This window comes from Cheilinus undulatus, linkage group 12 (assembly GCF_018320785.1).
Source record: "Cheilinus undulatus linkage group 12, ASM1832078v1, whole genome shotgun sequence".
NCBI lineage: Eukaryota > Metazoa > Chordata > Actinopteri > Labriformes > Labridae > Cheilinus > Cheilinus undulatus.
Window position 1 is genome coordinate 20,581,384 of NC_054876.1, and position 26,581 is coordinate 20,607,964.

Genomic DNA, 26,581 nt, shown 5'->3' on the forward strand with positions numbered 1-26,581 from the left:
TGCCCATCATTGTATAGTGTACACACATAAAAGGTGAGTGGTATTTGGCTGTATTATTACTTTTATAAGTTAATTTCCGACACGAAAAAGTGGACTATACATTAAAATTGTTTTATTTTACATCAGGTAAATGTTGTTAAACTATCTAAATTGTGAAATACGGAATTCGGTTCCTGAAGAACCACTTTTAAAGCAGTGAAATCAAAACAAAGTCCTAATATGAAGCCAAATTTTGGCTGTAGCACCCCTAGAACACGAAGTTCCGTGTTAACAAAGCCCTCGGAGACAGCCTCACCATGCAGCAGTGAGCTAGCATCAGCTAACCACCACATTTGACCCTGTGTGTGCCATGATGAATTAGACATCCGGGCTGTGTGTATGGAAGATGGCGACACTTATCATCCCTGGTGAATGGATCAAAAACTGGGAAAAATCAGGAAAACACGAATTGTAAGTGGATGTGAACTTAAACACAGTATCATACATTATAGCTGTAGATAGAAATTACAAAAGTGATAAAATATACGTTACAAGCGTGGCTATTTAAGGCTATTCTTTCAAGTGTATGCTTGCTAGGCTAATACTAGCGGCTACATTAGCAAGCTAGAAATGGTTTTAAGTGGCCTGCTAACGTTGAGCTAAAGATGGAAAAAGCAATCCGTCTTATTAATTTTCGACAGTAAACATCGGAAATATTGTGACTAACGTGTAGAGGAGATATCATTTTAGTGTTACACCAACAGCTATCCGTGCTTAAATGCTAGCAACTTGGCCAACGTTCGCTCCCAGCAAACCACTCTTTAAATGTAAACACGGTCTCAGAGCTAAGCTAGTTAGCATCCGTGTAGCTTTACTCTCCGAAGGCTTTGATATCGTACTGGCTTCCAAATCAAATGGGACTTGGTGCCAACGTCTTGATATTTAGCTGATTTTACATGCCAAAACGTATCTGATAAGCAGCCGATGATAAAACACCATAGTTAACGCTATGTGACGTTTGTTAACTAAGAGTACTCAGATGGAGGGAAACAACGAATACTGACATAACGCTACAGTTAGCCCAAACCTTGGCTACGATATCCGTTAGGGCGACTTCCCTGTTAAACTTTTAATGGTCAAGAAATTTGATTTACAGTTAATACAGATATAAACTGTGCATAGACTTAAATGCGGAGCATTTTTGATAAGAGGAATGTAGTTCGAACTTTTAAAAACGGCTCACCTCTGAGCTAACTTCAGTGTTAGCTAGTGAACATGGCTAATGCATAGTTGTTACAGCCGTATTATGATTAAATCTTTTGCTCTGTGCTATTTTAAAAGAGACCATCATCGGTTTAATATTTTCATGTCTTACCCACTCATCGGGGGTTGGACAGCACTTGAGGCAAACCCAAATACCTGATAATCAGCAACGTTACCTGGCACTACACAGGGTTCACGCTTTATTATTTTTTAGGGCAAACATTAATACATTTAATAAGATATTAATGATTTGTTTTAGGACAACTGTCATCTATGGATGGGGAGACAATAGGCTCATCCACAGTGCGAGTGGATATTAGTAGTTGTGGGCCTTGCACATTTTAAGTAAGGCCTGTATAAAGATGCACTGTGGAAGTACTCGATTACATGGAGAATGTTCATATCGAAAGACTGATGCTTGCTATAAAGGGTTTAAATATAAATACATACATACTATGCTGATGTTTATACCAGCATGTATAGACCAGTCATTTCAGGGATGCCATCCGGAGCAGTGACAGACCTGTAGTGGAGGGATAGGGGCTATCACCATCACTGTGTTTGACCTCAGGGCCCTTACAACCTACTATAAGTTTAAGATTGCCAACCTGATTGACTTGTACTGTAGTTGCTACTTGGGTACTTAGCACCACTGCCCTTACTTGGTAGTTGTCTATGTAAGCAAAGTGATCAGAGGGAGAGCTAGCCAGCTAAATGCATTTTTCATGGTATTAATTTCAAATGAGAAAACTGATGTGGAAGAAGGCAAAGCTACATTAATTTCTGTTACAGTGACTGTAGATAACACGTTTGAATTTTTTTTGTCTTTTGATTAACTTGTTTTATTTACCAACTGACAAGACTTTTTTGTCTTTACTTGTAGTGTACAACTCTGCAAAGAGCTCACAGAAAGAACAGATCATGGAAGTGAGATTAGAGGTAAGTTTCAAATGGCTTCAGTTCTCTTTTTATGTTATGTTGCTGTATTTTAGTTTTCCTGACACAAACAGAAATGTACAGTAGTATCTAGAAATGTGGTACTTAGAATCAGTCACCTAAGCAAGATATTTTACAAAACAGAGAGAAACTGCCCTTCGGGCATATGCATTTCCACCACATATAGGAATGCTGAAGTGACATAAACCCACAGGAGGTTGTTAGAACAATGAAACATAGATCAGCGGAGAGAGTAAAAAGACAACAACCCTGTATTCAATGTGCCTTTCCAGTTTTTCTTGTGTTTTTCCACTTTTAAAGAATTATGTTGTAATGCAGTTTCCAAGATGGTAGTAACCAGTGAAACACTGAAACTTATGACATCATGTCACTCTAGATTTCACTTGTGCTTGGATAATATGTCACCTGAATTAAGCTGGCCAAACACTACACGTTTTTACGCTCACCTTTTCCTTAACACCCCCCGGAAATTGAAGGGGGTGTCCCGAGTCAAGGATTATCGCAAATTATTATTTTTCCAAATATTCCCCAAGTTCGCGGTGTACTCATGATTATTTTTAGGGACATTTTTTCCTTCCTGATACAATTCTGCTAACAAGGTGTTGGATATCAGCTGATATTGAGTACTGATCCGATACCAGTGTGAACTTTCTGGACTGACTGTGCAGACTAGCAAATTATTTTAGACCTGTAATTGACTCAGAACATGGCTCATCAAATAGAATCGTAATGTACAGCGTCTTTGTGACCCTATAGCTGTTTTTTTGCTGATTATTAAGTTTTAGTCCTAAATATTGAAATAACAATAATACAGAGGGCTGCATCACAGGCTCTCCTTATCTCTCTTTCCATTATACTCTATCCAGGCAGCATGACGTAAATATGGGACAGTCTGCCATTGGCCGACAGACCCTCACAAAGGGTAAACATTATGGCAGTTAGCATTCGAGCTGGTGGTAATAAATGGTTGTAAGTTGATTAAAATTGATGAAAAGACGTTTAATTTCGGGTTTACTGGTGTCGATTTAATCATTTAAGTCCCCAAAACACACACGAGTTCCAGGCTTGCTGAAAATGCTGCCGCAAGGGATTCAAAGGCATCAATAGTGTCAGTGGGACGGCACAACGGCTAGTTTCAAGAAGATAAACAAGTAAGAGGCAACGATTTATGGTTCATTAGTTATTTAACTTTTGACAAACTGTGTCACGTCTTGTGGTTGACAGCACCGGTCTAGAAGGCATTTTAACGATCAGATTTTGAGAAAAACTGTCAACCAGCCACCGTTGTGAAAACTGTCGTACCGTGGTCTTCCTACTACACGCTAACCGCTAAGCCACCGCTGAGCATTTCATGTTTACATCTGGTGAAGTGCCAGAGAGGAAGGCAGTGGCCATTGACTGAAGCTACAGTGGCCTCTACTGGCGCATGGGTCATTACAGTTTAAAAGAGCATTATAGACCAGGATTTCAAGCCCATGTTCATAAAAAATAATCAGTAATTATTTTAACTGACTAGTAAATCCCACGTCAGCTAATTTGAATAACAGTATTAACCGTTTTACAGACTAACCACGCTATCGGACATATTTCAAATACTGGTATAGGAATCGGAATAAATCTAATTATTTTTCTGCTCCCAGTCATGTTGGAGCCTCCCCAGCAATTCAACATGAAATATCAAACATGTTGGGTATTTAAAGGTCACAAATTATGCAAGATACACTTTTTTCAGGCTTTTCTTACAAAAATACGTGCCCCTGGCTTGTCCCCCCTAAGAATCAGGAAAAATCCATTCTCTCCCCACTTCTCTTTCTCCATCTTTCAGAAAATGTGTGCTGTAACAAGTTGTTCTCAGATTTTCCTCTCATGATGTCATGTGGGAGGTTAGCACCTGCCCCAGGTTTAGTTGGCCCTCCCTGCATGATTCTCCTCTCGGCTGCTAGCTGAGAGGAGGATCGGGAAAGCCACATCCTTTAAGCCACATCCATTTCCTGAGAGGGGCGGAGCCAGACCGCTTATTAGCATTTAAAATCATAGACACAGAAACAGCTTGTTCTGAGCAGGCTTGAAACAGAGGGGTTTTTTTAACATGCAAAAATCCAAAAACTGGAGTGTTTTTTCAGCAACAAACTTCACAGGCATGTTTTGGGGACCTCTGAGACCAATATTAACTTGTCTTAAAAGGGTCAAATATGTTACCTTTAAGGTACAAGGTTGGACGTCCTACATCGGAATACCAACAGCAACCAATGAGAGTGAGCAAACTGGGTGGCATCACCAACTGGATGCTATGTACTTTCACTGCTCACAAATATAAACACAACTTTGTCTAGAGCCAGCATTTCCCCCATATTTTTTATATCCTCAAGTGTGTGGCCAGCCTGGGGGGGGGGTTAAAAAATCTCCCTAATGATGTTGTAAGAAATGCACACACAAATATTAGTGACTATGTTTTCAAATAGTTCTTTAGGGCAAAAAAGATACTTTTTGCTGAATATGACAGTTCTCAGTGTAGCTGTTCACTTCAGCATCAGCGTCGTTGTTTGCTGCATGTCCCATGACTCAGTTGTAAAAGCAAGTGAACTGTTTTGAATGGCTCCTTTTCTTGATAATCACAGCTGATCACCCTTGCATTTCAGACAAAGGTAGACAGCCTCAAGGCAGTTTAGGTTTTATTTGTGAAAGAAATCAATTAAAATACCCGAGTCTAGATTTGCAAAGCTCATGCAGACTTATCCTTTTGAATTCAAGGCTTGCATTGTTGCTGTAGGCAACTGATGAAGCTGCATTTTGGTTTAATTTGATGGGCAATGTAGATGTGCTAACTAGTTAATGCTGGCATTTCAATATATTCAGTAACCTAAGCTTTTTGGACAATCTTTTATGAATTTGATTTTAAAAAGGGCTTTAATCTTAAGGGATTTAGTTTAAAAGACATGTCTTTATCTGAGATATATGACGTCATGTTACAGGACCCATGAGACTCAATAGTGTCAAGGAGCTCAGATTATTTGATTTTGGGGTTTGAAAGATTTGGAAGCAGGTCCTTATGGACGTAGGATTCAATAACTCTATTTCAGAAAAAAACATTTTTTATCAGGAAGTAAAATACAATGACCTTATGTATTCATTGATTGAATGTTTTCATGTATACAATATAATTTAAGAAAATCCTCTCCGATCTGTCATTTTATTGAAATATGAACCATGTTTTGTCTGCTTTTCTCCAGATATACAGGCCGCCTTATATGAGCTCTGCTGGCAGGTCGTACATGGGAACCTGAAGTTGGATCTAGTTGCCAGCGTCCTTGGAGACATGATGGTAATAGTGCTCTTCAAATTTCAAACATTGATAAAGTGGTTTTTTAACACTCAGCAGTGTCTGCACTTTTCATTTTCCTCCTATAAGATTATTTTTTTTACAGTTTGCTCTTTGTCAGTACAGGAACTGAAGAAACATTTGTTTTGTGGGGTACAATATTATCTTAATTAAAATGTATGACTGAAATTGTTGTCTTTGTGACCTCCAGGGCTCAGTTATGTTAGTGAAGCTAATGTGGCTTTTTGCATACACAGGATATTAGGTTGTTCACCTGTGCTGACCAATGTAAGACAGAAAAGCTGTACAGCATTTTTATTTAAAAAAATTAATTTACTTCAGTTAAGAAATCTGTTTAACTACTTTAACTTGGTCAAGGTATAGTTTTGGTCTGGTACTTCAGCAAAATTCAAGTGTCATTGGGCCACATAAGTATGTCAGCAGTACTTTGAACCTGAACTTTTGTGCCTAATATATTTTCTTTTTTCCTCTTTCAGGAACTCAGAGATGACATGCCATCAATTTTAGCAGATGTGTTCAGTATACTAGGTAAATTGGGCTAGTATATATTATTATAGATTTAAAGTCATTCAAACATTCCTCTAAAATTATTATTATTTTTTTTTGGGGGGGGGGGGGGGGATTTTAAAATATGCCTATATATTTTTTTTAACATGATGGTTTTTACAGATTTAGAGACTGGTGCGCTGGAAGAAAAAAACAAACGTGACCATTACACACAGCTGGTGGGAGCATGTTTGGTAAGACTATTCCTCATGGAGATCAAAGTATTCATGAAATAATCCTGAAAAGTTTTCAGAATTAAATAGACTGCCAAGGCTTCTGGAGGGGTTTTTGTGCCATCAAATTAGGATTCCCTGTTTATATATTTATATTTATCATGTTAACATCAATTAATAATGACTGTTAAAGCACAGTGAGATTATTTCATGAATATATTCAAAATAACATGTTCTGTTTGTGTTTCTTTTGCAGTTTTTTGTTCCAGAGGGTATCCTGAAGGAGAGACTCGATCCAGAAACCCTTGAGTCTCTTGGACTCATAAAACAGGCTCATCAGTTTAATCAGAAGATCGTAAAAATCAAGACTAAACTTTTGTAAGGACATGACATAGTATGGCAGCGATGCTAGCATACATGCATTAAAGGTCTTTTTTAGTGTTGTAGACTCTTCCTAATATAAAAAAAAACATTTCTGTATCTTTTTTTAGTTATAAGCAACAGAAGTTTAACTTGCTGAGGGAGGAGAATGAGGGCTATGCCAAACTAATCACTGAGCTCGGCCAAGACCTCTCAGGCAACATCACCAGCCATGTAGTCCTGGAGAGCATCAAGTCCCTCATAGGTAACAAACAAGTTTCTTCTGTCGTTTGTTGCAGTGTTGCAAATTAAGGATGCACGATAATGGATTTGATGATATTTCAAGACCATTACACCTGGCTCTTACCCAGCATAATCACATACTCTGTTTATATCTTTATAATCTACCTAAAAACAATTTGAAATTACTCTTCACAGTTCCAGTTGATTCCTCCTCATACCCTTTACCTTAACTACAGTCCTTGTATGACACATACACTCTTTACTCGGCAAACGGTTTTTCCCTACTGGTGGCCTAATCCTTCTCTTTCTTTTGCCTTCAGGATGTTTTAACTTGGACCCTAATCGTGTTTTGGACATAATCCTGGAGGTGTATGAGAGCCGATCTGACCAGGATGAGTTCTTCTTATCACTCATTAAATCATACATGTGTGAGCCACTCACTCTTTGCCACATCTTGGGCTTCAAGTTCAAATTCTATCAGGTGAGAAAATCCAGAATGAGTAATGATCGCTACATGTACTAGTATGTTGATAAGAACTATCCCATGAGCATAGAAGTCTGAAAGACTTATAGTAAGTAAAACACAAAATTGCATGAAGTTTATTCAAGATACAAATATAGTAGCGTTCATTTTATTTATGAATATTTTAATGAATGCTTGTTTAAAGTGATTTTTTTGTGTCTCTCTCTCTTTAGGAGCCCAATGAGGAAACTCCCAAGTCACTTTACCACATAGCTGCTGCTCTTCTTCATCATAACCTGATCGAGTTGGAGGATCTCTACGTACATGTAAGGAAACAAAAACTTTCAGGCCTCTAACTTTTCACACTTAATTTAAGAGATCAGGATTTCATAAAAATAACACTCAGAATTTGGGAATATATGTTTTGAATTCCAGAGGAAGAGGTTTTTGAAAATTAATTTACAGTTATAAATAGTGCTCTCGAAATAATGCGTAACTTCCAGTAAATTAGTTAATTTGTATAAGCGAATTAATCGCACTGACATCACGTCACCATTTCTACATAATTTTCTCCGTAGCAGTGTAAACTGGATGAAAAAACAAGCCGTACATGTCGTGGTCTTTTGATTCTTATTTTATACCTCTGATAGATACGAACCATCCAGGATTGATTAATAAGACATCCTATAGGCTCTATCTCTCCTCCTCCTGCCTATGACACACAGAGACAAGCACAGTCACCTGCATGCAGAGATGTGCTCAATTACTACATCAAAAAATGCTGAATTCATCTACTGATGTGCAGATGTCCCTGTTTACAAGTTTACTCCTTTGCCGTTGCTTTGAAACTCTGTGAAAAGCTCAGATGCTGCTCAAAAGCACGCACTTTCGTGATGTCACTAACAGAGCTTCCTATACGCTCACTGCAATGAAAACTTGTCCAATTTAACTTTAGAGACTAATAAAACACCAGTGAAGAGACAGGGAGACAAAAAGAGTGTCAGAGAGACAATCAGACTGAGAGCAGAAGGCCTACAGCCAGTGGGTGTCTGTATGGAGGATAAGGAGAATGTCAATAAAGTAACAGATCTGACACAATAATTTGTCAATAATGTCTCGACCAGAGTAGAATATTGGCTACAAATGATCATATATGCATAAATTTAATTGTATAACCAATTACTCAATAGTTTCCATTTATGCGATTAATTAATTATAAAGCCTGTAATCAATTAGATTTTTTTTTTTTTTAATCACTTGACAGAACTAGTTATGTTACAATAATGACTTATTTACAAAACATGTGAGCCTCTGTGATCCAATTTGACCAGAGACTGACTTTCCTTTTTGTTGCATGTGTTGTTTCCAGCTCATGCCACTAGATGCCGCCATCATAGAGGAACACAAACGAGATATCGCCGAGGCCAAGCAGATTGCCCGCAAATTGGTCATGGTTGTGTTGCCATCAGAGAAAAATGATGACAAAGACAAGGAGAAGGAAAAAGAAGAGGAAAAGAATGAAAAGGTATCAAAATATTTGTTAAAATAGACCAGTGTTGTTGGACGTAGAGAGGCAGGGGAATGAGAGCGATAGATATCACTTTATAACCATCATATTTAGTCTAGTCTAGTCTGAACTCCTGTTTAATACTTGCACAAATACTCAATTGTTTTTCTTTTCTGTTCCCAGCCTCCTGATAACCAGAAGCTTGGTCTGTTGGAGGCGCTGCTTAGAATCGGAGACTGGCACCACGCCCAGAGTATTATGGACCAGATGCCTTCCTTCTATGCAGCTTCTCACAAGGCCATCGCCCTGGCTCTGTGCCAACTTGTACACCTGACTGTGGAGCCTCTTTACAGAAGGTGCTGATTTTTTAATGTTTTACTCACTGCTTAGAACATGCAGTCAGACCATAACATGCTTAAGTAGATCTTATTCCACAGGTTGGACACGTTACTTTGACACTGCTCTGTGCCAACATTTCATGCAAACAAGTTAAAAGGAGAGAGTAACAAAACTCACTTGTCTTTCCATTTCAGAGTGGGCCTCCCAAAAGGGGCACGAGGATGTGTGATGCACCCACTGAGGAACAAGCGGGCTCCTCGGCCTGCTGAGAGTTTTGAGGACCTACGCAGGGATACGTTCAGCATGCTCGGCTACCTAGGCCCTCATCTCTCTCACGACCCCATCCTGTTTGCAAAGGTTGTGCGTCTTGGGAAGGGCTTCATGAAAGAGGTAGAAAACTATAAACTAGTCTATGCACTACACTACAGTCTGCATCTCTTTGTTATTCATATTTGTCATCTTTTCTTCTCAGTACCAAAGTGATGGCAGAGCTGACTTCAAAGACAAAATGGTTGGTGTATAAGTCATTACTTAGTAGAAAGAGATCACTGTTGTTTCACATGAAAGTGACTTTGAGGGCCTGATCCATGTTGATTGTGTTTTTATTGCAGGACACACTATTGAGTTGTTTCCTGAGCATTGCAGACCAGGTGCTACTCCCCTCCCTCTCTCTGATGGAGTGTAATGCGTGCATGTCTGAGGAGCTGTGGGGTCTCTTCAAACTCTTTCCCTACCAGCACAGGTGAGAAACACACTCACAAACACAGAGTCACACTCACTGCATGTGGCACTGTTTAATTGAGTTGTTGGATAGTAAACCCTCAGGCAGTGCTCCAGGATGCTGTTTACTAAATGACTGGGAAAGAGTAGCAGACACGCAAGGAAAAACTCGGTTCATCAAGCCATGTCTGATTTTTTTGTTATTTTCGCACACCATCTCCCCTGCTCCCAAGTTTTATTTTTAGTCTCTTTTGTTTGAATATTTCTACACAACGCTGATGAGCTCTGACAGTCCACACTCCCAAAGGTTTTGTTTTTCTTTAGTCATCTGTGTCAGTTTGTCACAGCTAATGGTGCAGCTTATTTAGTGACTGAGCACAGCAGCACTCTGAAGAATATTTCACTGTCTTGTTAACCACACCATGTCGACATCATCAAGAGAAGATTTTATATGAACTGAAAATGGACAAGTTCATTTGTGAGCTGCTTTGTCGTTGCATTACACATTTAGGAGCTTTTTGAGCTGAAGTTTTAAGTTTTTCTTTGTATTGCTGCTTCCATGTATGACTCACAGAATCACTTTGATCTGATTTTCAAGACTTGCTTAGCCATTAAAACTAGGGTAGTCAACCTGTTTTAGATGCATTTTTAAAATTAACTTTATGTCTGGACTACAATCAATACATAAAAGTTAAAAGAATGAAAGGGCATTAATGTTTTATGAAACACCCATTACCCCTAGGGGAATTACATTTAATAAAAATACATGTAAACCTCCTAAAACATGAATGATCCAAACATACGCCAAGCGCTCACATGCTTTTCCGCTACAGAGCAATTCCACCCATCCTTCCAATAAAGTAAAACAGACACCACTGTTCCTACGTTGCTCAGGAGGCATTTGTTGTGCAGGTCCAGCTAGCAACAATGGATAAATATTTAAAAGCATCCACTTTATCAAGTGATGCTAGACCCAAACCAGCTAAACAGAGAAAATATGATGACAGCTATCTCGAGTTTGGTTTTATTGAGAACAGTGATGGAAGGCCAAAATGTGTTGTGTGTCTTCATGTGACGCCATGAAGCCCGCCAACGTAAAGCATCTGATTATAACAAATCATGCAGAGTTTAAGGACAAAACAAAAGATTTTTCCCCCAAAAAAGTGTGAGGAATACATCTGCCAGAAAACACGAATGGTGAACCTGACCACAACCTCAGAAAAAGCAGAGGGTTTCTTATTTGGCTGCTCAAAGGATTGTAAAAAGTAGGAAGCCACACTCAACTGGACAAGAGCTTGTATTTAGGTTGAAGAGTTTAAAATACAGCATCTAGGAGTACAAATGGCAGTTAACATATGTTTAATCAGCCTTCTGGTCGCTATGCAGCGGCTTCTGCTGCATTCACAATGGATATGAGGACTTATTTGGGCTCCCAAAACATTGAAGACAGTAAAAACTTAGACAAGAGTCAAGTCGTTTGAAAGATATGCCATGCCAGAGTGAAATACTCTGACAACACAACAAATCTGCAAGCTCACAGCAAGACCAAGCAGCAACCTCTGGTATCCACTTGAGGCTGGCTGCAGTAACACTGGAACACACAACACATGTTAAAAAGCGTTTTTTTGTTTTTGTTTTTTTTTACACTAGAAATAAACTGGTTTACAGCCTTGTTAAAAAAAACAAACATGTCTGATTAGCGAATGTCCTCACACTGTACAGGGGTGAACTTTTTTGGACCGCAATTGTTTCGAGTATATGGAGGAAAAAAACTCACTGCGCACTGAATGGCGTGTCTTATGTGATTGACAGATAGCTTGACAGGCTACCTTTCTGTCAACCAGAATGCTAGCTAGCTAGCTGACAGGAAGCCGTGCTTAGTAGGCAGGCTATTAAGTTGATCCAAAGTTCGGTTCAAACAGTGATTTCAACATGGAAGCCGCGGTGGATTGGCTTCAAAAGCTGTTTGTGTCTGCCTATTGAAATCAAACGGCTGACGTCACACAGGCTTAGTCAAATTTTTTCTACAGTCTATGAGCAAGACATAGCAACATTTACAGCTAACACCTAACATGAAAAGAGTGGATACCTGCTGAAGCTACCGCTGGTCTCTACTCATGCAACCATGATTACACAGTCCATACTTTTTTTAAGGGCCTGCGCCATATTAGGGTCTTTAAGAATGATAAAAACACTGTGGCCTGTCACGTCATGCCCTCCCCACAACATAGTCCACCAGTCCTTAAAGCTGGACATGAGGACCAGCTTGTCTCTCACGGTCTCCCTTCATAAACACCTTGCCGTTTAGTAATGGTATACAAACTGATATAACATCAATGAAAGATTGGAGTAGCTTTACTCTGTATTGATTTCTTTTTATCCCTTTTCTTACAAAAGTCTTGCAAGCAATTTGATTCATCACAGCAAATATGGAAAATCCTCTTCAGATTGCACATAAAATGCGATACTATGAGCAATGTATCGCCTTGATCATAGTATCGCAATATTTCACAAAAATAAGCACCTCTGTATTGCGATATGTATTGTATTGCCAGATACACAACCTTACAGTGATGCTAGGATAGCTTTAACTTGTGTCTATCTGTTCTTCCTCAGGTATCGGTTATACGGACAGTGGAAGAATGAGACGTATTCCAGCCATCCACTGTTGGTCAAAGTCAAAGCTCAAACTGTGGAACGGGCCAAATACATTATGAAGTAAGTGACCTTATAGGATTGACTCTACCATTACTGTGCAGTCATGTGTCTGTGATTGACTTTTCGGTTTGTCTAATCCAAACAAAAAACAGGTGCGTCTTTATAGGCTGTGTGCTTTCTGGTGTGTTTTCTTGACTGTGTAGCCATTATTTGAACCATCAAATACATTCCCCCTCTGTTCTGCAGGCCTTTGTTTTACTTGGAAAAGATACAGCTAAAGGATGGGGGGGTCCTCACAGTCATTCAAGTCAAGTCTGTGCAGTATGACAGTTTTATACTGAAATATTTTTTCTCCTTCTAGCAGTCTTTTAGTCTTGCAGCCTTTTGTTTTGAGAATATATTGCCTTTTGTTTTTCTAATGTCACACTCAACCTTATCAAGTCATTTCAGAGAGTGGGGTGCTTCAGATCCCAAACTATTTTGACATAAATCTGGTTTTGAACTTGCTTAGCTTCCATCACAACAACAGCTTTTCCATTATTTTATTATCCTCGAAAGAGGCACCAAGATTTTTTCGCTGAGGGATTCCTCCCCCAGTTACTTTGATTAAAAAAAAACTCTCATAAGATGTCTGTTTGGCTGTAAATTATACTTTTGATTTTTGTGTACAGTAAACAGACAAAGCCAATGGCCTCTTTTGAGACTTGACATAGATGAGGTGGAAATCTTTTAAGTTAATTTGATTAAAAAAAAATCCACCAGTAGGATAGATTTGATTGATATTTAAAACATGCAGAAAACTGATCATGCTGTGTTTTTACTGGTCATTTAAAGCTAAAATAGAAATTTAGCACGCACTGCATTAGAATTCAAAATGTGATTTTTTTTGTATTTTGTGCTGGTCAAGTAATTACTCTGACACTGTTCTGCTGTTGAAAGAAATCAGTTTGTTACTTTTATCTTAAGCTGACAACCATGAAAGCATTTTGCAGTAGCTGGGGAGCTTACAGAAGTGACAGTCGCTGCTTACAGCGCTCTTTTCATCGCCTTGTCGTTTTTAATCTGCTGTTTCTTGTCCCATGTTTTTTCCTCCATCTCCAGGCGGTTGACCAAAGAGAATGTGAAACAATCTGGAAGGCAGATTGGCAAGCTGAGCCACAGCAATCCCACCATCCTCTTTGATTATGTAAGTGTGTTTAGATAAAGTTTTTTACTTCACTTTTGTGTCATTTCAAATGTTGTCAACAAGAAACCAAAGAAGTTAATACCACATTCTCTCTTGAAACCTCTTGAAGAATGTAGCAACTGTCTCATTCTTCACAGCAAAAGCATTTTTTTCTGATCCTTGTAGTCACATGAACTCATAGCTAAATCTCTGCCTTCAAACAGTAAATTGATAAATCAAAGTAAATCTGTCCTGGGAAAACGTACAAAGTTGAAATGGCCATTTTTTCACTTGGAGCCATTATCAGCTATATTAGACAATAAATAAGAAATTTGACTCTACTGTACTCCATGTATGACACAAATACACAATAAGGCAGAAGATCAGTGATAAAGAGTCTAACAGGCAATTAATACACAAGTTAGAGCCATTTTATTGACTTGCTTTTATGTACATGAAGAATATGATATAAAACCAAGAAGTGAGTACTGAAAACCCCCCCAAAACTTTTAAATCTTTAATATCCATGGGATCATCTGTAGCAATGCGTGGCCTGACCTCTGTGCTGGTCCTTTGATTGGCTCTCAATAAAGGGCTAGACTGACTGGTATCTCCAGTGGTAAATATGCTTACTATTACAAGAACAGCATACAGCAAGACTTCAAAAACATCATCTATCCTTTAAAAAGCTTTGCACTTTACACTAAAACATGAAACGACTGTAATGCTGTTGTTTTGCACTCCTTAAAAGGCATTTATAACACATGGGCTGTTTTTACACATCTATTTCAACCACTAAATCAGTACTTTTATATCTCCCGTTTATAGATGATTTCACTGTCCTGGATGCATAAATTTGTCAAGAATGACTTAAGTAAAGGAATTTTGTCACTTGGTGGCAAGGCCGCCCATAAGGGGGGATAAAGGGCAGAGCTTTCTGTAGCCCGGGGAAAATGAGGGGCCCTCGGAGGTCAGCAAAATCATGGTCTTTTGAAAAGTTAAGCTTTGATATCGATATGTCATTTTTAACCTGAATTGTAACCACTCTTATCAAAGTAACAAACCAATAATTTAATTGATTTATGCTGTAGTACAAAATACCATTTTTCAAAATGTAAACCCCTTTCCTTGAAACAGAATTACCTTTTTATTGATGATGTTAACAATGTGAATGAGCACACTGAACTAAACAACTGAGAGTAATGTCAGACTTCATATGTAAGCCATGATATGCAGAAATGTCAGGTTATCAGAAAATAAAGTAGAAGAAACTGAGACAACTTTTTGGGGAAAAAATAACGTGTGCAAACAGACAAAAAAGTGGCAAAAAGCAGAAATGGATGAAAAGTTGCAAAGAAGAGGCAGACAAAATGGGAATAAAGGGCTAAAAGCAACTGTAATAGGCAAAAAATGGCAGAAAGATATTGCAAAGAAATTACAAAAAGTGGCAAACAAATAGTCAAAACTTGAAAAAAAAATTGGAAAGAAAGTGTCAAAAATGGCTATAAAGTGGCAAAATTAGTCAAATGGCATGAATGGGCGAAAAGCAGCAAAAATTGCTTAAAAGTGGCAAAAAAATTGCAGTAATGGGTGGAAAAAGTGAAACGGGTGTAAACATAGCACGAATAAATTCAGCATCAAAACCTAGTAATAGCTTGACACACTTCAGTTCCAGAATGAGGTAATTGTTTGCAAAGTGCTAACACCAGTGCTTCTGATCTAACACACGTTAGATCAAACACCTTCTTAGTGCAGTACTATTAGATTAGGTATAATGCCTATTCTTTAAAGTTGATGTTTCATCTCCTCTGCGTTTTCATTGTCAGATGCTGTCTCAGATCCAGTGGTACGACAACCTCATCGTTCCAGTGGTGGATTCTTTAAAATACCTCACATCCCTCAACTATGATGTCCTGGCCTGTATCCTACACTTTTTGGTCGTAATATATTGCACTTGCAACAGACGTGTGTGACAGTAGAGGCAGTTGATGAAAGTGTAAGAGGTCTTTCTCCTGTTTTTCTGTCATTTTGCTTAACGGTGTCTTCAGATTGCATCATTGAAGCTCTGGCCAACCCTGAGAAGGAGAAGATGAAGCATGACGACACCACCATTTCCTCATGGCTTCAGAGTAAGTCACACTAAAGTTGACTGGATGGACAAATCAGCCATTTGCATGCAAAAGGGGCAAAAATGTTTGATGTTTTAATGAGTATCTAACATGCACCTGTTCCTCTGCTCTGGGAAGGTTTGGCAAGCCTGTGTGGCGCTGTGTTCAGAAAATACCCGATTGAGCTGGCCGGCCTCCTTCAGTATGTCACCAATCAGCTAAAGGCAGGGAAGAGGTGAGTTGATGCAAGAGCACAAGGTTTTCTCTTTTTTCACTACATGTCTGACCTTTTCCTGCTCCTTATGATTCTTTGTTGTGTTAGGAAATGTAAGATGCTCTAAAAATTTCTGCTCTTCCTGTAGTTTTGACCTGTTAATCCTGAAAGAGGTAGTGCAGAAAATGGCTGGCATTGAGATCACTGATGAGATGACATCAGAGCAGCTAGAGGCCATGACTGGAGGGGAGCAACTCAAAGCTGAGGTATATAGACGCGTTTTCATCATTCATTTCCTAATAAAGGCTCTGTATCAAGCTCTATATGGGCTTAGGTGATTTTCATTGTGTGTGTGATTCTTTGAACAGGGGGGTTATTTCGGCCAGATCCGGAACACTAAGAAGTCTTCACAGCGTCTTAAAGATGCACTGCTGGATCACGAACTGGCTCTGCCTCTGTGTTTACTCATGGCCCAGCAAAGAAACGGTGTAGTTTTCTTAGAAGGTGGAGAGAAACACCTAAAACTTGTAGGCCATCTCTATGATCAGGTATGAAGTCTCATATTATGACTATTCGTACACTATTGGACTTAAACAAAGAGGATCATTTACACAGCTTTTTATTCTTACAGTGTCATGACACACTGGTGCAGTTTGGAGGCTTTCTTGCCTCTAACCTGAGCACAGAGGATTATATTAAACGAGTCCCCTCCATTGACATTCTTTGTAACCAGTTCCACACTCCACATGACGCTGCTTTCTTCCTCTCTCGACCGATGTATGCCCACCAGATATTGGTAAGTGGAGATCTTTTTCAGAGCTTCAGTTTGATTTGTGTCACATCTGTTTTTGAGAAAGATGAAGAAATGAAATGTTTGTGTTATATTTTCTCACCATTCAACTGTTTCCCTCCTCCTCTTCATTTGCATTTGAGCTTATGTAGGCTGAATTGGCTTTACTCTAGGTTTATAAAAGTATGAAAACATTAAAAAAATGGCACTTCTGAAAGTTGTCTGAGGGAAGTGGGGTGATTAAAATAATTTTTACAACCTTCAAGCTTTATGTAAGTTTGTGAATTCTGAAAATATTGGAAGGCCCTCTTAGTATGAGCAATATCTGTAAATGTATCTGCAGCCAGTAGTTTTAACAGACCCCTGTTCCAGATGCATCTACATCTTTTTTTGATTTGGCCAAATAAAACCCCCACTCTGTGTTTTCTACAGTCCAAGTACGACGAGCTGAAAAAAGCAGAGAAAGGTAACAGGCAGCAGCAGAAGGTGCACAAGTATGTTGCAGCGTGTGAACAGGTGATGACTCCAGTCCATGAGGCTGTGGTGTCACTGCATCCAGCAAGGGTGTGGGACGACCTCCGCCCTCAGTTCTATGCCACCTTCTGGTCCCTCACCATGTACGACCTGGCCGTTCCAAATGCTGCATACGATCGAGAGGTCAACAAGCTCAAGGCCCAGATCAAAGCCATTGAGGAGAATCCAGAGATAGTGAGTTATCAGGCTGCAGTTGCTGGTGCAAAGCTTGTATTGAAACACTAATGACCTGTTTTTTCATTTTGAGTAGATATTATTAGATATTAAGAAGTGGTAGTCATAGAAAATGCTCATCAACATAGAAATAGGTTATCAAGTATGTGCAAGTAGTGATTATACAAAAGCTGTCAGAGTGTATTTATAGTGTGAATATTGATGTATTTTCTTTCACTGTAGCCCATGAACAAGAAGAAGAAAGAAAAAGAGCGCTGCACTGCCCTGCAGGAGAAGCTACAGGAGGAGGAGAAGAAGCAAGCAGAGCATGTTCAGCGGGTACTACACCGCCTCAAACTGGAGAAAGACAACTGGTTGTTGGCCAGTAAGTATCCTGATGTTCATTGACATTTGTGAGGCTTCTTATACTCAAAGTGTAAAGTCTTGCATAAGGATGTCACTTTTCTGACAAGAGAAGAAAACCGCACATAAGTCGTTTAAGGCCTCGTCAACACGGAGACAAAAAGCAATTCATTTCTTTTTGGTTTTAAAACAGTTTTCTGTAAACATGACATCCTTTCAAGAAATGTCTGTGTAAGCATGATACCATTGGAAAAATGACTGAAAATGCTGTCGTCTATATGCCAAGCATGTAAGTGGTGCTGTTATGCTGCCACAGAAATACACCAAAACCAGAGAAGAAGATTATGGGGCAACCACACCCAAACTTTTCTCTTACCAAAACGTTATCCTGGCTGCCCTTCTGGTTGCATTTGTCAGTGGATGTAAGAAAGTGTCTTATGCTGTACTACATGACCATTTGTTGCTTACAGTGGTAGTGGTGGAGCAGAGGATTTTGCTGTAAGAGTCATAATAAGCTCAGTAGCTTCTTCAGCATTTACACAATCCTGTAATCTGCCATTGTTGTTTTCATGGTTAGCACATGCGAGTTAGGGGGGCTGTGACATGATCTTTTCAGAAAAGATGTGCTTGGTTGTAAACAAGTAAACGCAAGGCTGGGGTATACATGTTTGTTCACTCTGGGACCTGCTTTCAAAAAGTAGCCTTTTCAGGCCCCCAAAACGCCAGTTCCATGCTCCTGAAATGCTGATATGATAAAAAAAATTATAATAATTTTGACTCCGTGTGGACGGCCCCTAAAAGATAGTAAAAGCATATCCATAATTCATGCAGTGTTATATAAAAATCATGATTTTTTTAAGCTAAGAAGAAAGAGAACTTTTTTTAATAAGTCAGTGTCACTAATACAGCCATAAATTTCTATCAACAGAATCCACTAAGAATGAGACCATAACAAAGTTCCTGCAGCTCTGTTTGTTCCCTCGCTGCATCTTCTCCTCCATCGATGCTGTTTACTGTGCCCGCTTCGTGGAGCTGGTACACCAGCAGAAGACACCAAACTTCTGCACACTCCTTTGCTATGACAGGGTGAGAGTCTCACAAACATCCACACTATTATTGAGAAACTCTTCAGATGATGATTTAAGTATGTTTATTCTGCTTTATGAGAAAGGGATTAAACATTAATACTGAGATAAATTAAGTTGATAATGAAGGGTCTACTTTAGCTCAGTCAGCAAAACAGACATAGTAGAAATATTAATTAAAGTAACACTAAAGGATTAGTTAGTGAAGTGTCAAAAATCCATCGAGTGTTAAAGTTCAACATTGACGCTTAAAGTTAATATTTGTAAGGCTTTTTTAATAGAAAGCATTGATTTTAAATACAGTCAGACAGACCTTTGATTAGTGCTAAATCAATGAAGAGTTGCTTTCTTTTTCTATAGTGTTCTGTATATAGTTATTTTCATTGAGCACTTTAAATTGTCTCCTTGCAGGTGTTTTCTGCTATTATTTACACGGTGGCCAGCTGTACAGAAAACGAGTCACATCGCTATGGACGTTTCCTCTGCTGTATGCTAGAGACGGTGACCCGATGGCACAGTGACCGAGCAATCTATGAGAAGGTCTCCTGTCTTACCTGTTCTATGTGTTGTCAGTTCTATGTTGTATGCATTTTCTGAAGAAAGATTAGCCGGAAATCAGTGTTTTTTTTTTATCGTGCGGTTACAGGAGTGTGTCAATTACCCTGGCTTCCTGACCATCTTCAGAGCCACCGGCTTTGATGGAGGGAACAAAGCAGATCAGCTCGATTATGAAAACTTCAGGCATGTGGTGCACAAGTGGCACTACATGCTGACGAAAGTGAGCTATTCTCCTTTATTGTTATTTCCTCTATACCGCTATGTCAGAAATTTTCTTTATCTTTAATTATATCCTCTGCCCCTGTTGTATCTAGGCCTCAGTTCACTGCCTGGAGACGGGAGATTACACCCACATCCGAAATATTCTCATTGTGCTCACAAAGATCCTGCCCTGCTACCCCAAGGTCCTGAACCTAGGCCAAGCCCTGGAATGTCGAGTTCACAAGATCTGCCTCGAGGAGAAGGACAAGAGGCCTGATCTCTATGCCTTAGCAATGGGGTAACACAGCGTTGTGTGCTGTTAAGCTCAACGTGGAGCTTACAGTTAATTTAATGTGTGGAGTGTAGTCAAAATGAGAAGTTTTGATCCTGAAAAGATAGTTAAAAAGAAATTGTTTTAATGAAATATGCTCTGAAACACGTTAACAATGGTTAGATAGGCTGCTGGAGATTGTCCCACATCTGTTAGAAAGTACCTAACCTATTTCCTTAAAATCATTTAGTTACACATCCTTTTTTGGATAAATTCTGAATCTAAATGTACATCATTCATGCCTTAAATGTGTCCATGCTGTGTTTATGTGGCAAAGGGATAGTTATTCCAGGGTAATATGAAATATTATCTGAGTTTCCTGCCTGTGAATTTTATTTTTGAAAACGCCTGAACCCAGAAGTTATGTTTGATGCTTCCTCTGTACAAAAACCAACTATGCATCTTGCAGTTATTCGGGTCGATTGAAAAGCCAGAAGGTGCACATGGTCCCTGAGAATGAGTTCCACCACAAGGAGCAGCCAGCACGCAGCGCCACCCCCGCCAGCCAACAGAACGGCCCTGGCAGCACAGGGAAGCCTGCCAGCAGCACAAACAAGATGGACGAGGGGACTTCAGAGGACGGAGGTGGGTGATAAAAAACTCAGGGGAGGCACCCTTACATTTTATTTCTACCTGATTTCCTATGAACGTGACCAAGGTTGAACCTTTTTTTCATGACATCTGTTAAATTAAGTTAGGATTGAAAGATTTTTTTTTGTTTTATACAGCTTTTGGAAGCATTTTATTGGTTCTCTATTTATACACTTATTCTGTCCATGAAAGCATTCTGCTTAAAATAGTCAGGGGATCAAAAACAGTGAGTAATTGATTTATTCACAGTTCTTGTTTTGTTTTATTTCACAGATCGGGGCAAGGATAAATCTCAGGGGTCGACAAAACCAGTGAACAAAACCAACAGTGCAGCAGCCAAAATGACCACCAGCAATGGGAACGGTGCTCTCAACAGGTACAGTATACATCTCGAGAGCCAGGACTGAGACCTGAAATGTTCTGATACACGTCAGAGGAAACAATATTGTTAATCTCAGGTGAAACTTTAAATTAAAAGGCATTGATAAATACAAATTGTGTCCCTGTGCAGCACCAAAGCCGTCAAAGACCGGGACGAAAAAGAGAAGAGTGGGAAGGATAAGAAAGACAAAAAGGAAAAGACGCCAGGCAGCACTCCTGAAACAAAGGCGGAGAACCGTAGGGAGAAGCAGAGAGATGAGAGAGCTGGGAAAGAGGAGCGGGCAGCACGTGAGGGTAAGGAGAAGACCCCCAAGACAGACAGGGAGAAAGTGAAGACCGAGGAGAAAAGCAGCAAAGATGACAAGGTCAAAGCCGGCAACGGGGAGCCCATGGAGCCATCCAGGGAGCGTGACGCCATCAAGGAGTTCAAGAGCAAGGAGAAAGGAGACCGGAGCACTGCTGCCGGGACCCTGAAGTCACCCGTACCCAGATCAGAGTCAGCTGAATCCGAGAGGGGTAAGAAGCCTTTCTGCATACATACATACCTTATTTATTAAATCCCTCTTTTTCCATCAAATACACAACAGTCTAATTGAAAGGTTCGAGTTGTTAACCTGTATTGAACTCTTTCTCTGTCTAGATCACAAAAGACGAAAGCTCGACAGCCACTCTTCTCCATCCCACTCCTCGTCTGTTAAGGTTAGTATGGCTTGAGGAAGGCTGTGCCCGTTTCTTCTCTATCTGCCGGAGCATTCCCCTGCCGTTGCCCATTCCAGCAGCCCTGAAGATCACCAAGGAGAGTTGTCGTACACACAGGCATCTGGAAATCCCAACCAAATCCATGGGAGTTGGAAACCATTCCATGGACTGAGCATAATATTTTGCAGAATTGGGAGAAAACCCCTCAATGACTTAGCCAAGAGAATATAGTGTATATTAAGTATTTTCATATTGAAATATTATCTATTTTCATATTAATGAAAGCAGTCAGTGTGCCTTTGGAAGAAAGATTTTTTAAGCAATTCTATATTCCTCGTGGATTTTTGTTTTTGTTTTTTAAGAAAAATATCCGCCTGAAGTTTATCGTCTTGCCAAATCAAGAGCCCTGCCTTTTTCATGGCAAAGATTTTTTACGTCGAGAGCAGCGTTTAACTCCTTGAATGATTCCTGAGATTATTTTCCCCGTTTTTTTGCAAGCTGAGAAGATCCCCTGGTTAAAGTGATGTAAAGTTTTTACTTAGCCCCTCGACGTCCCTGGATCAAGCATGGAGTCGCATGGTGTCCGGTGAACCACTCTGCTGCAGGAGCAGCTCTCCTCTGCGGCCCCTGGCCCCCTCTTCCATCTCCGATTGTTAGCAAAACCTGCATGCTGCCTTCACGACACATGACGCGTGTCCAGTCCAGTTTGGCCCTACAGCGCTACCCCAACACCTACCAGCCATTAGCATCAACAGTCGCACTACCTCCTGGCAAGCACTCGATGGAAAACCAGAGCCACCAGCAGCTGAGATCAACGGAGAAAATGAATGTTGCAGTTTTGAATCAGCCAAAAACACAGAGGATTAAAAGCCTGCTTCTACAAAGAGAGAGAGGGAGGGAAAGAGTGGGCGAAGCCTGAATCGTCTGGAGCGTTGCCTAGACCACTGGAAGCTTGTGATAGGTCTTTATTTTACCTTCCACCAGAGAAATAGGCTCCCAGTGTCTTATCCATTCCTGAACTGTAAGTGACAGTCACAGTTATTTCTGTAGGGATGCAGTCAAGCACATAGGAATTGAGTGATTTGTCATACACATACAGGCACACAGTGACACACATACATGCACTCACACTCACAGCACTTGCACTTTAGATGTATGTATCTGATACCAGCTGCTCTGTAGGACTTTTATATTATGCTGCCTGAACTTTCAGACATGTCTGAAGTATTATTATGACTTAGTTATTTCTTCTATATGCTCAGGGTTTTTATATTTAAAGTATTGACATTCCAGATGTTGAGCTCGTGAACTCTCCTCATGTAATAACCTTGTCAAAGCCTTAGTCCTTGAAGGTCAGGTCAAGGGAGAAGTTTGCTGTTGGTCCGGCCAGCCCCAACCCCCACCCCCACCCCCCACCTTTCTTCAAACTCTCTACTGCTGTCTGACAACCTCCTCCCAACCCCCCCACCCCCTCCCAGCTCATCTGTCATCTCCATTCATCCCTACAGGACAATAGCAACGAACCCAAGGAGTCCACATCCAAGGTTTGAACAGACTCCTCTACCTATTCTTTATTTCACATTTATATCTTTATGTGCCAAACTTGTACTCCTGCTGACAGGAAATAACAAAGCTATGAAAACACCCAGTCTGATCAGTCTTTATTACCATAGAATCAAGTTTTTTATGGCCAACAAAAATAGTTAGGAGAAGCTATGGGTGCATTCATACTATGTCTAGTTGCCCCATACTGTGCTGAAGCATGTTGTTTCCTTCCTCATGTCCCTTCAGACCCAGGCACTCAATCTAGTCAAAGCCCCGCATGGCCTGGGCACAGTTACTTAATCACATCATAATATAACACAGTTTACAAGATGCCACTCTTACAAAATCATCACAATGACAATAACTTAACTCACTTTGAGTTGTTTTGGTCAGATCTGACGGTTGTTTCCATCAAGCGGTCCGGTTCAGTTTGGTTCACCACGGTACGCATTTATTTGCCTTTCCATTGTCAAAAGTTGGAAAGGGTCCCAAATAACTGACCTGTACTGCCCCACTTTTTTGGCACCCTTCTGTAGGGTGGCCAAGCTTATCTATCTGTCCCAAAAGGGTGGAGCTACACACACACACTGACGTCGCTTTCAGTGCACGATACGGCTGCTCAGCGGGGCTGTAAGATACGGATGTCTGCACTATGAGGAGTGGGTTAAAATATGAGAAATACCAACTAATATCTGCTTAAATTAAAGATATTTGGACACAACAAAATCCATACAGTTTCCTGGATCCTAGACCTTGACATTTGACCACTAATGGGGTTTCCTGACGTTTATGCAGACCTGATCTTAAGAACAGAAAGCAGAGCCTGAAGGTACATATCAGCCTGGTTCATTAATGATGGATATGAAACTGAATTCATGTTGAAGCTTTGTTAATATGAAGCTGTAAATCACAATTCTCTGTATTTTAATGATTTATTTACTTATTTTTACTACAGGTAATCTGTATAACCTCTGTGGTTGTTAAATCTGTTTGCAAAACTTCTGAGATCAGTGTACCCAGGAGCTGTTACTCACTCTTATTGTTTATATCATCAGATAAACCCTTAGTTAATTTTTAATGTGACTCAACTTTTATATTATCTTGTAAAAACTGTAAAAGCTTTCGCTAAGTTCACTTCACGAAACATTCATGGAAGTAGCATCAGTTTTTAGCTGCATAAAAATCACGTTAATTAACTAAGGCTGCTTTAATTAATCTTTTAAAAATACTGATGGATATTACATTTTATTTAGTCTTTCCCTATAAAACCAGCTGTGTTAATCGGACATCCCAGGATTATGTGTAGAGATATAAAATAACCCGCTGTCCTTATGGCCCTTACATATTATTTAACCTTATGGTTGATGTGCTATAATTTTAAGGTCTTAATTTTCTTTAAGGTCAGTAACTAAACGCTTGTGGTATCTACTGTAATAGCCCTGCTTCATTTTATGTTTGAAATGTACCACTGTGCTCCAAACATTTCTATAAACATATTCTATCAGCTGAGGATCTGGACTGACCGTGGTTAACATAGTCAAGATGTAGTTATTGTAACAGCAGTTTTCAGCTGATATAAAGCTGTTTTCCTTTGCTTGTGCTGCCTGTGACATCATATGCATAGCCTCTACAGTCCACCCACCAAGTAAGGTTACAAGTGCCAGTGGAAACAAACTATTTTTTAGGTTTACCGTACCGTACAAAACCAAAACATACTCAATCTAACTGGACCACCTGATGGAAACTTGGCTTCACAGTCCACCATTGTTTTAAAGAATTGTCACGTTGATTATACATAACTTACACCTGTGTTTGTACAAGTACATGAGCAGTCATACTGAGTTGAAGCCCACCTCTTCCATCCATGCCTGGGCCAAGAAAGTGTACCATTCTTGAGTGCGATGAGGAGCATACACACTGGTCAAACAATCTGGACTTTGGGGCTCAACCGTGCTTGTTTACAGTCAGATTGTCTAGTGTGAGTGTTGCCTCAGTAGAACTGCCAAGCAAATAGCCCACATTGAAAGAAAGTTTTAAATAGAGAGGTTTTTGGTGAAAGTTTAATTTTTTTAAACATTGGAAGGCTCACTGACTGATAAATGTTAAAGTACTGATTGGTATGATAACATAAAATTCACAATAAAAAGTGAAAGAAATGTCAGCTAACTCAAATTTAATAGTAAGAAATTGTCCTCATTTGCCAAACTGCCAGCTTTCTTTGTGATTCAAATTTCTTACTACAAAAATAATTTATCTATAGTAGCTTTGATACTTTGGCAACTGTTTGGATAAGATCCTGGGTTTTGTTAAAAGTTTTCATTCACAGGCACTGAATGTAATGTAAGTGTGAAGAGCTTCTGCTCTGTTTTGGCAAACAGATGAGGATTTTTATTCTGATCTGCTTTTATTCTGATAAATTTATCACATACTTCTGTGCTGAGTCTGTCTCAAACTCTCCAGTCTAGTAAGATGTTGTTCAGCCATCATTAAGACAATGGTTTTCAGAAAAATCAGGATTTGTAGTTGATGTTGGTGCCTTTAGCTTTTCCCAAGCACATTAATTACGTTGGCCTAGCCAAGTTTGTGTTAAAGAACAAAGCCTTTGTAGTTAAACTATTTTTTTTTTGATTAGTAGTTTTGGTTGCGAATATTGCTACAACTACATTTCCAAGCTTCTGTCCACAGAAAAAAGCTTATTTGCATCTGCCTATAATGTAAGGTAGCTGGAAGAAAAATGTGTTGATAAATCTGTTAAAAAGAGTTTCTGTTTACAAATGTTTGAATTAACATATTATCAGTTGGTATTCCTTTCATTTTTATGAGTTGTTGTTTGTACTTTTTTACCATTTTAGTCAACTAAGACAAAGGAATTGAAATTATCCAAAAACTACAAAGAAAAAACATCCAAAAAATTGATGAGAAGTGAAGAAGCTCATCTCATTTCAAGTGGACACATTATTCATCTTTTATATCATAAGCCTCTTTTTAAGGGTCTTTGCCACCTGATACAATAACTGCATCCGTAGGAAGTACCTTACTATCACCTTCTGTTTATATTTTTAGATGTTACAAACCACGAATCCTGCAGTAGGCTTGAAAGAGCATAGAATTGTTTCAGTGAAAACACTAGTGTCTAATGTGGCTTCATTGTTGTGAATTGCAGTTATACAGTGTTTCAGACTGATACATTTCATTGTAGAACATGATTAAACTTGATATTTTTGCACAGCTTTGATTTGATTTGGCCTCAAGTAATGAAGACCTTTTTGTCAGATTTCTTGAATTTGAATGAAAATAAAAGGTTATAAAAATATA

The 26,581-nt window shown here is 39.4% G+C and overlaps 1 protein-coding gene across 2 annotated transcripts in view; it reads left to right on the forward strand.

The window, feature by feature from the left end:
• The first annotated feature begins 322 nt into the window (after positions 1-322).
• The window catches only part of thoc2 (THO complex 2), a 31,262-nt gene continuing 5,003 nt past the window's right edge, over positions 323-26,581 (forward strand). For both annotated transcript variants that reach the window (XM_041802232.1, XM_041802233.1), the window contains exons 1-33: positions 323-450; positions 2,126-2,181; positions 5,430-5,521; positions 6,016-6,067; positions 6,209-6,279; positions 6,515-6,636; positions 6,750-6,883; positions 7,182-7,342; positions 7,558-7,650; positions 8,694-8,849; positions 9,015-9,187; positions 9,365-9,560; positions 9,643-9,681; positions 9,782-9,912; positions 12,507-12,608; positions 13,650-13,734; positions 15,540-15,633; positions 15,762-15,842; positions 15,960-16,056; positions 16,184-16,301; positions 16,404-16,583; positions 16,667-16,831; positions 17,258-17,533; positions 17,756-17,897; positions 18,804-18,961; positions 19,372-19,500; positions 19,607-19,738; positions 19,833-20,017; positions 20,460-20,635; positions 20,915-21,017; positions 21,153-21,538; positions 21,663-21,721; positions 23,230-23,265. In XM_041802232.1, the coding sequence (XP_041658166.1) occupies positions 386-450; positions 2,126-2,181; positions 5,430-5,521; positions 6,016-6,067; positions 6,209-6,279; positions 6,515-6,636; positions 6,750-6,883; positions 7,182-7,342; positions 7,558-7,650; positions 8,694-8,849; positions 9,015-9,187; positions 9,365-9,560; positions 9,643-9,681; positions 9,782-9,912; positions 12,507-12,608; positions 13,650-13,734; positions 15,540-15,633; positions 15,762-15,842; positions 15,960-16,056; positions 16,184-16,301; positions 16,404-16,583; positions 16,667-16,831; positions 17,258-17,533; positions 17,756-17,897; positions 18,804-18,961; positions 19,372-19,500; positions 19,607-19,738; positions 19,833-20,017; positions 20,460-20,635; positions 20,915-21,017; positions 21,153-21,538; positions 21,663-21,721; positions 23,230-23,265 (4,245 nt within the window). In that variant the 5' untranslated portion in view covers positions 323-385. The remainder of the gene's footprint in view (positions 451-2,125; positions 2,182-5,429; positions 5,522-6,015; positions 6,068-6,208; positions 6,280-6,514; positions 6,637-6,749; positions 6,884-7,181; positions 7,343-7,557; positions 7,651-8,693; positions 8,850-9,014; positions 9,188-9,364; positions 9,561-9,642; positions 9,682-9,781; positions 9,913-12,506; positions 12,609-13,649; positions 13,735-15,539; positions 15,634-15,761; positions 15,843-15,959; positions 16,057-16,183; positions 16,302-16,403; positions 16,584-16,666; positions 16,832-17,257; positions 17,534-17,755; positions 17,898-18,803; positions 18,962-19,371; positions 19,501-19,606; positions 19,739-19,832; positions 20,018-20,459; positions 20,636-20,914; positions 21,018-21,152; positions 21,539-21,662; positions 21,722-23,229; positions 23,266-26,581) is intronic.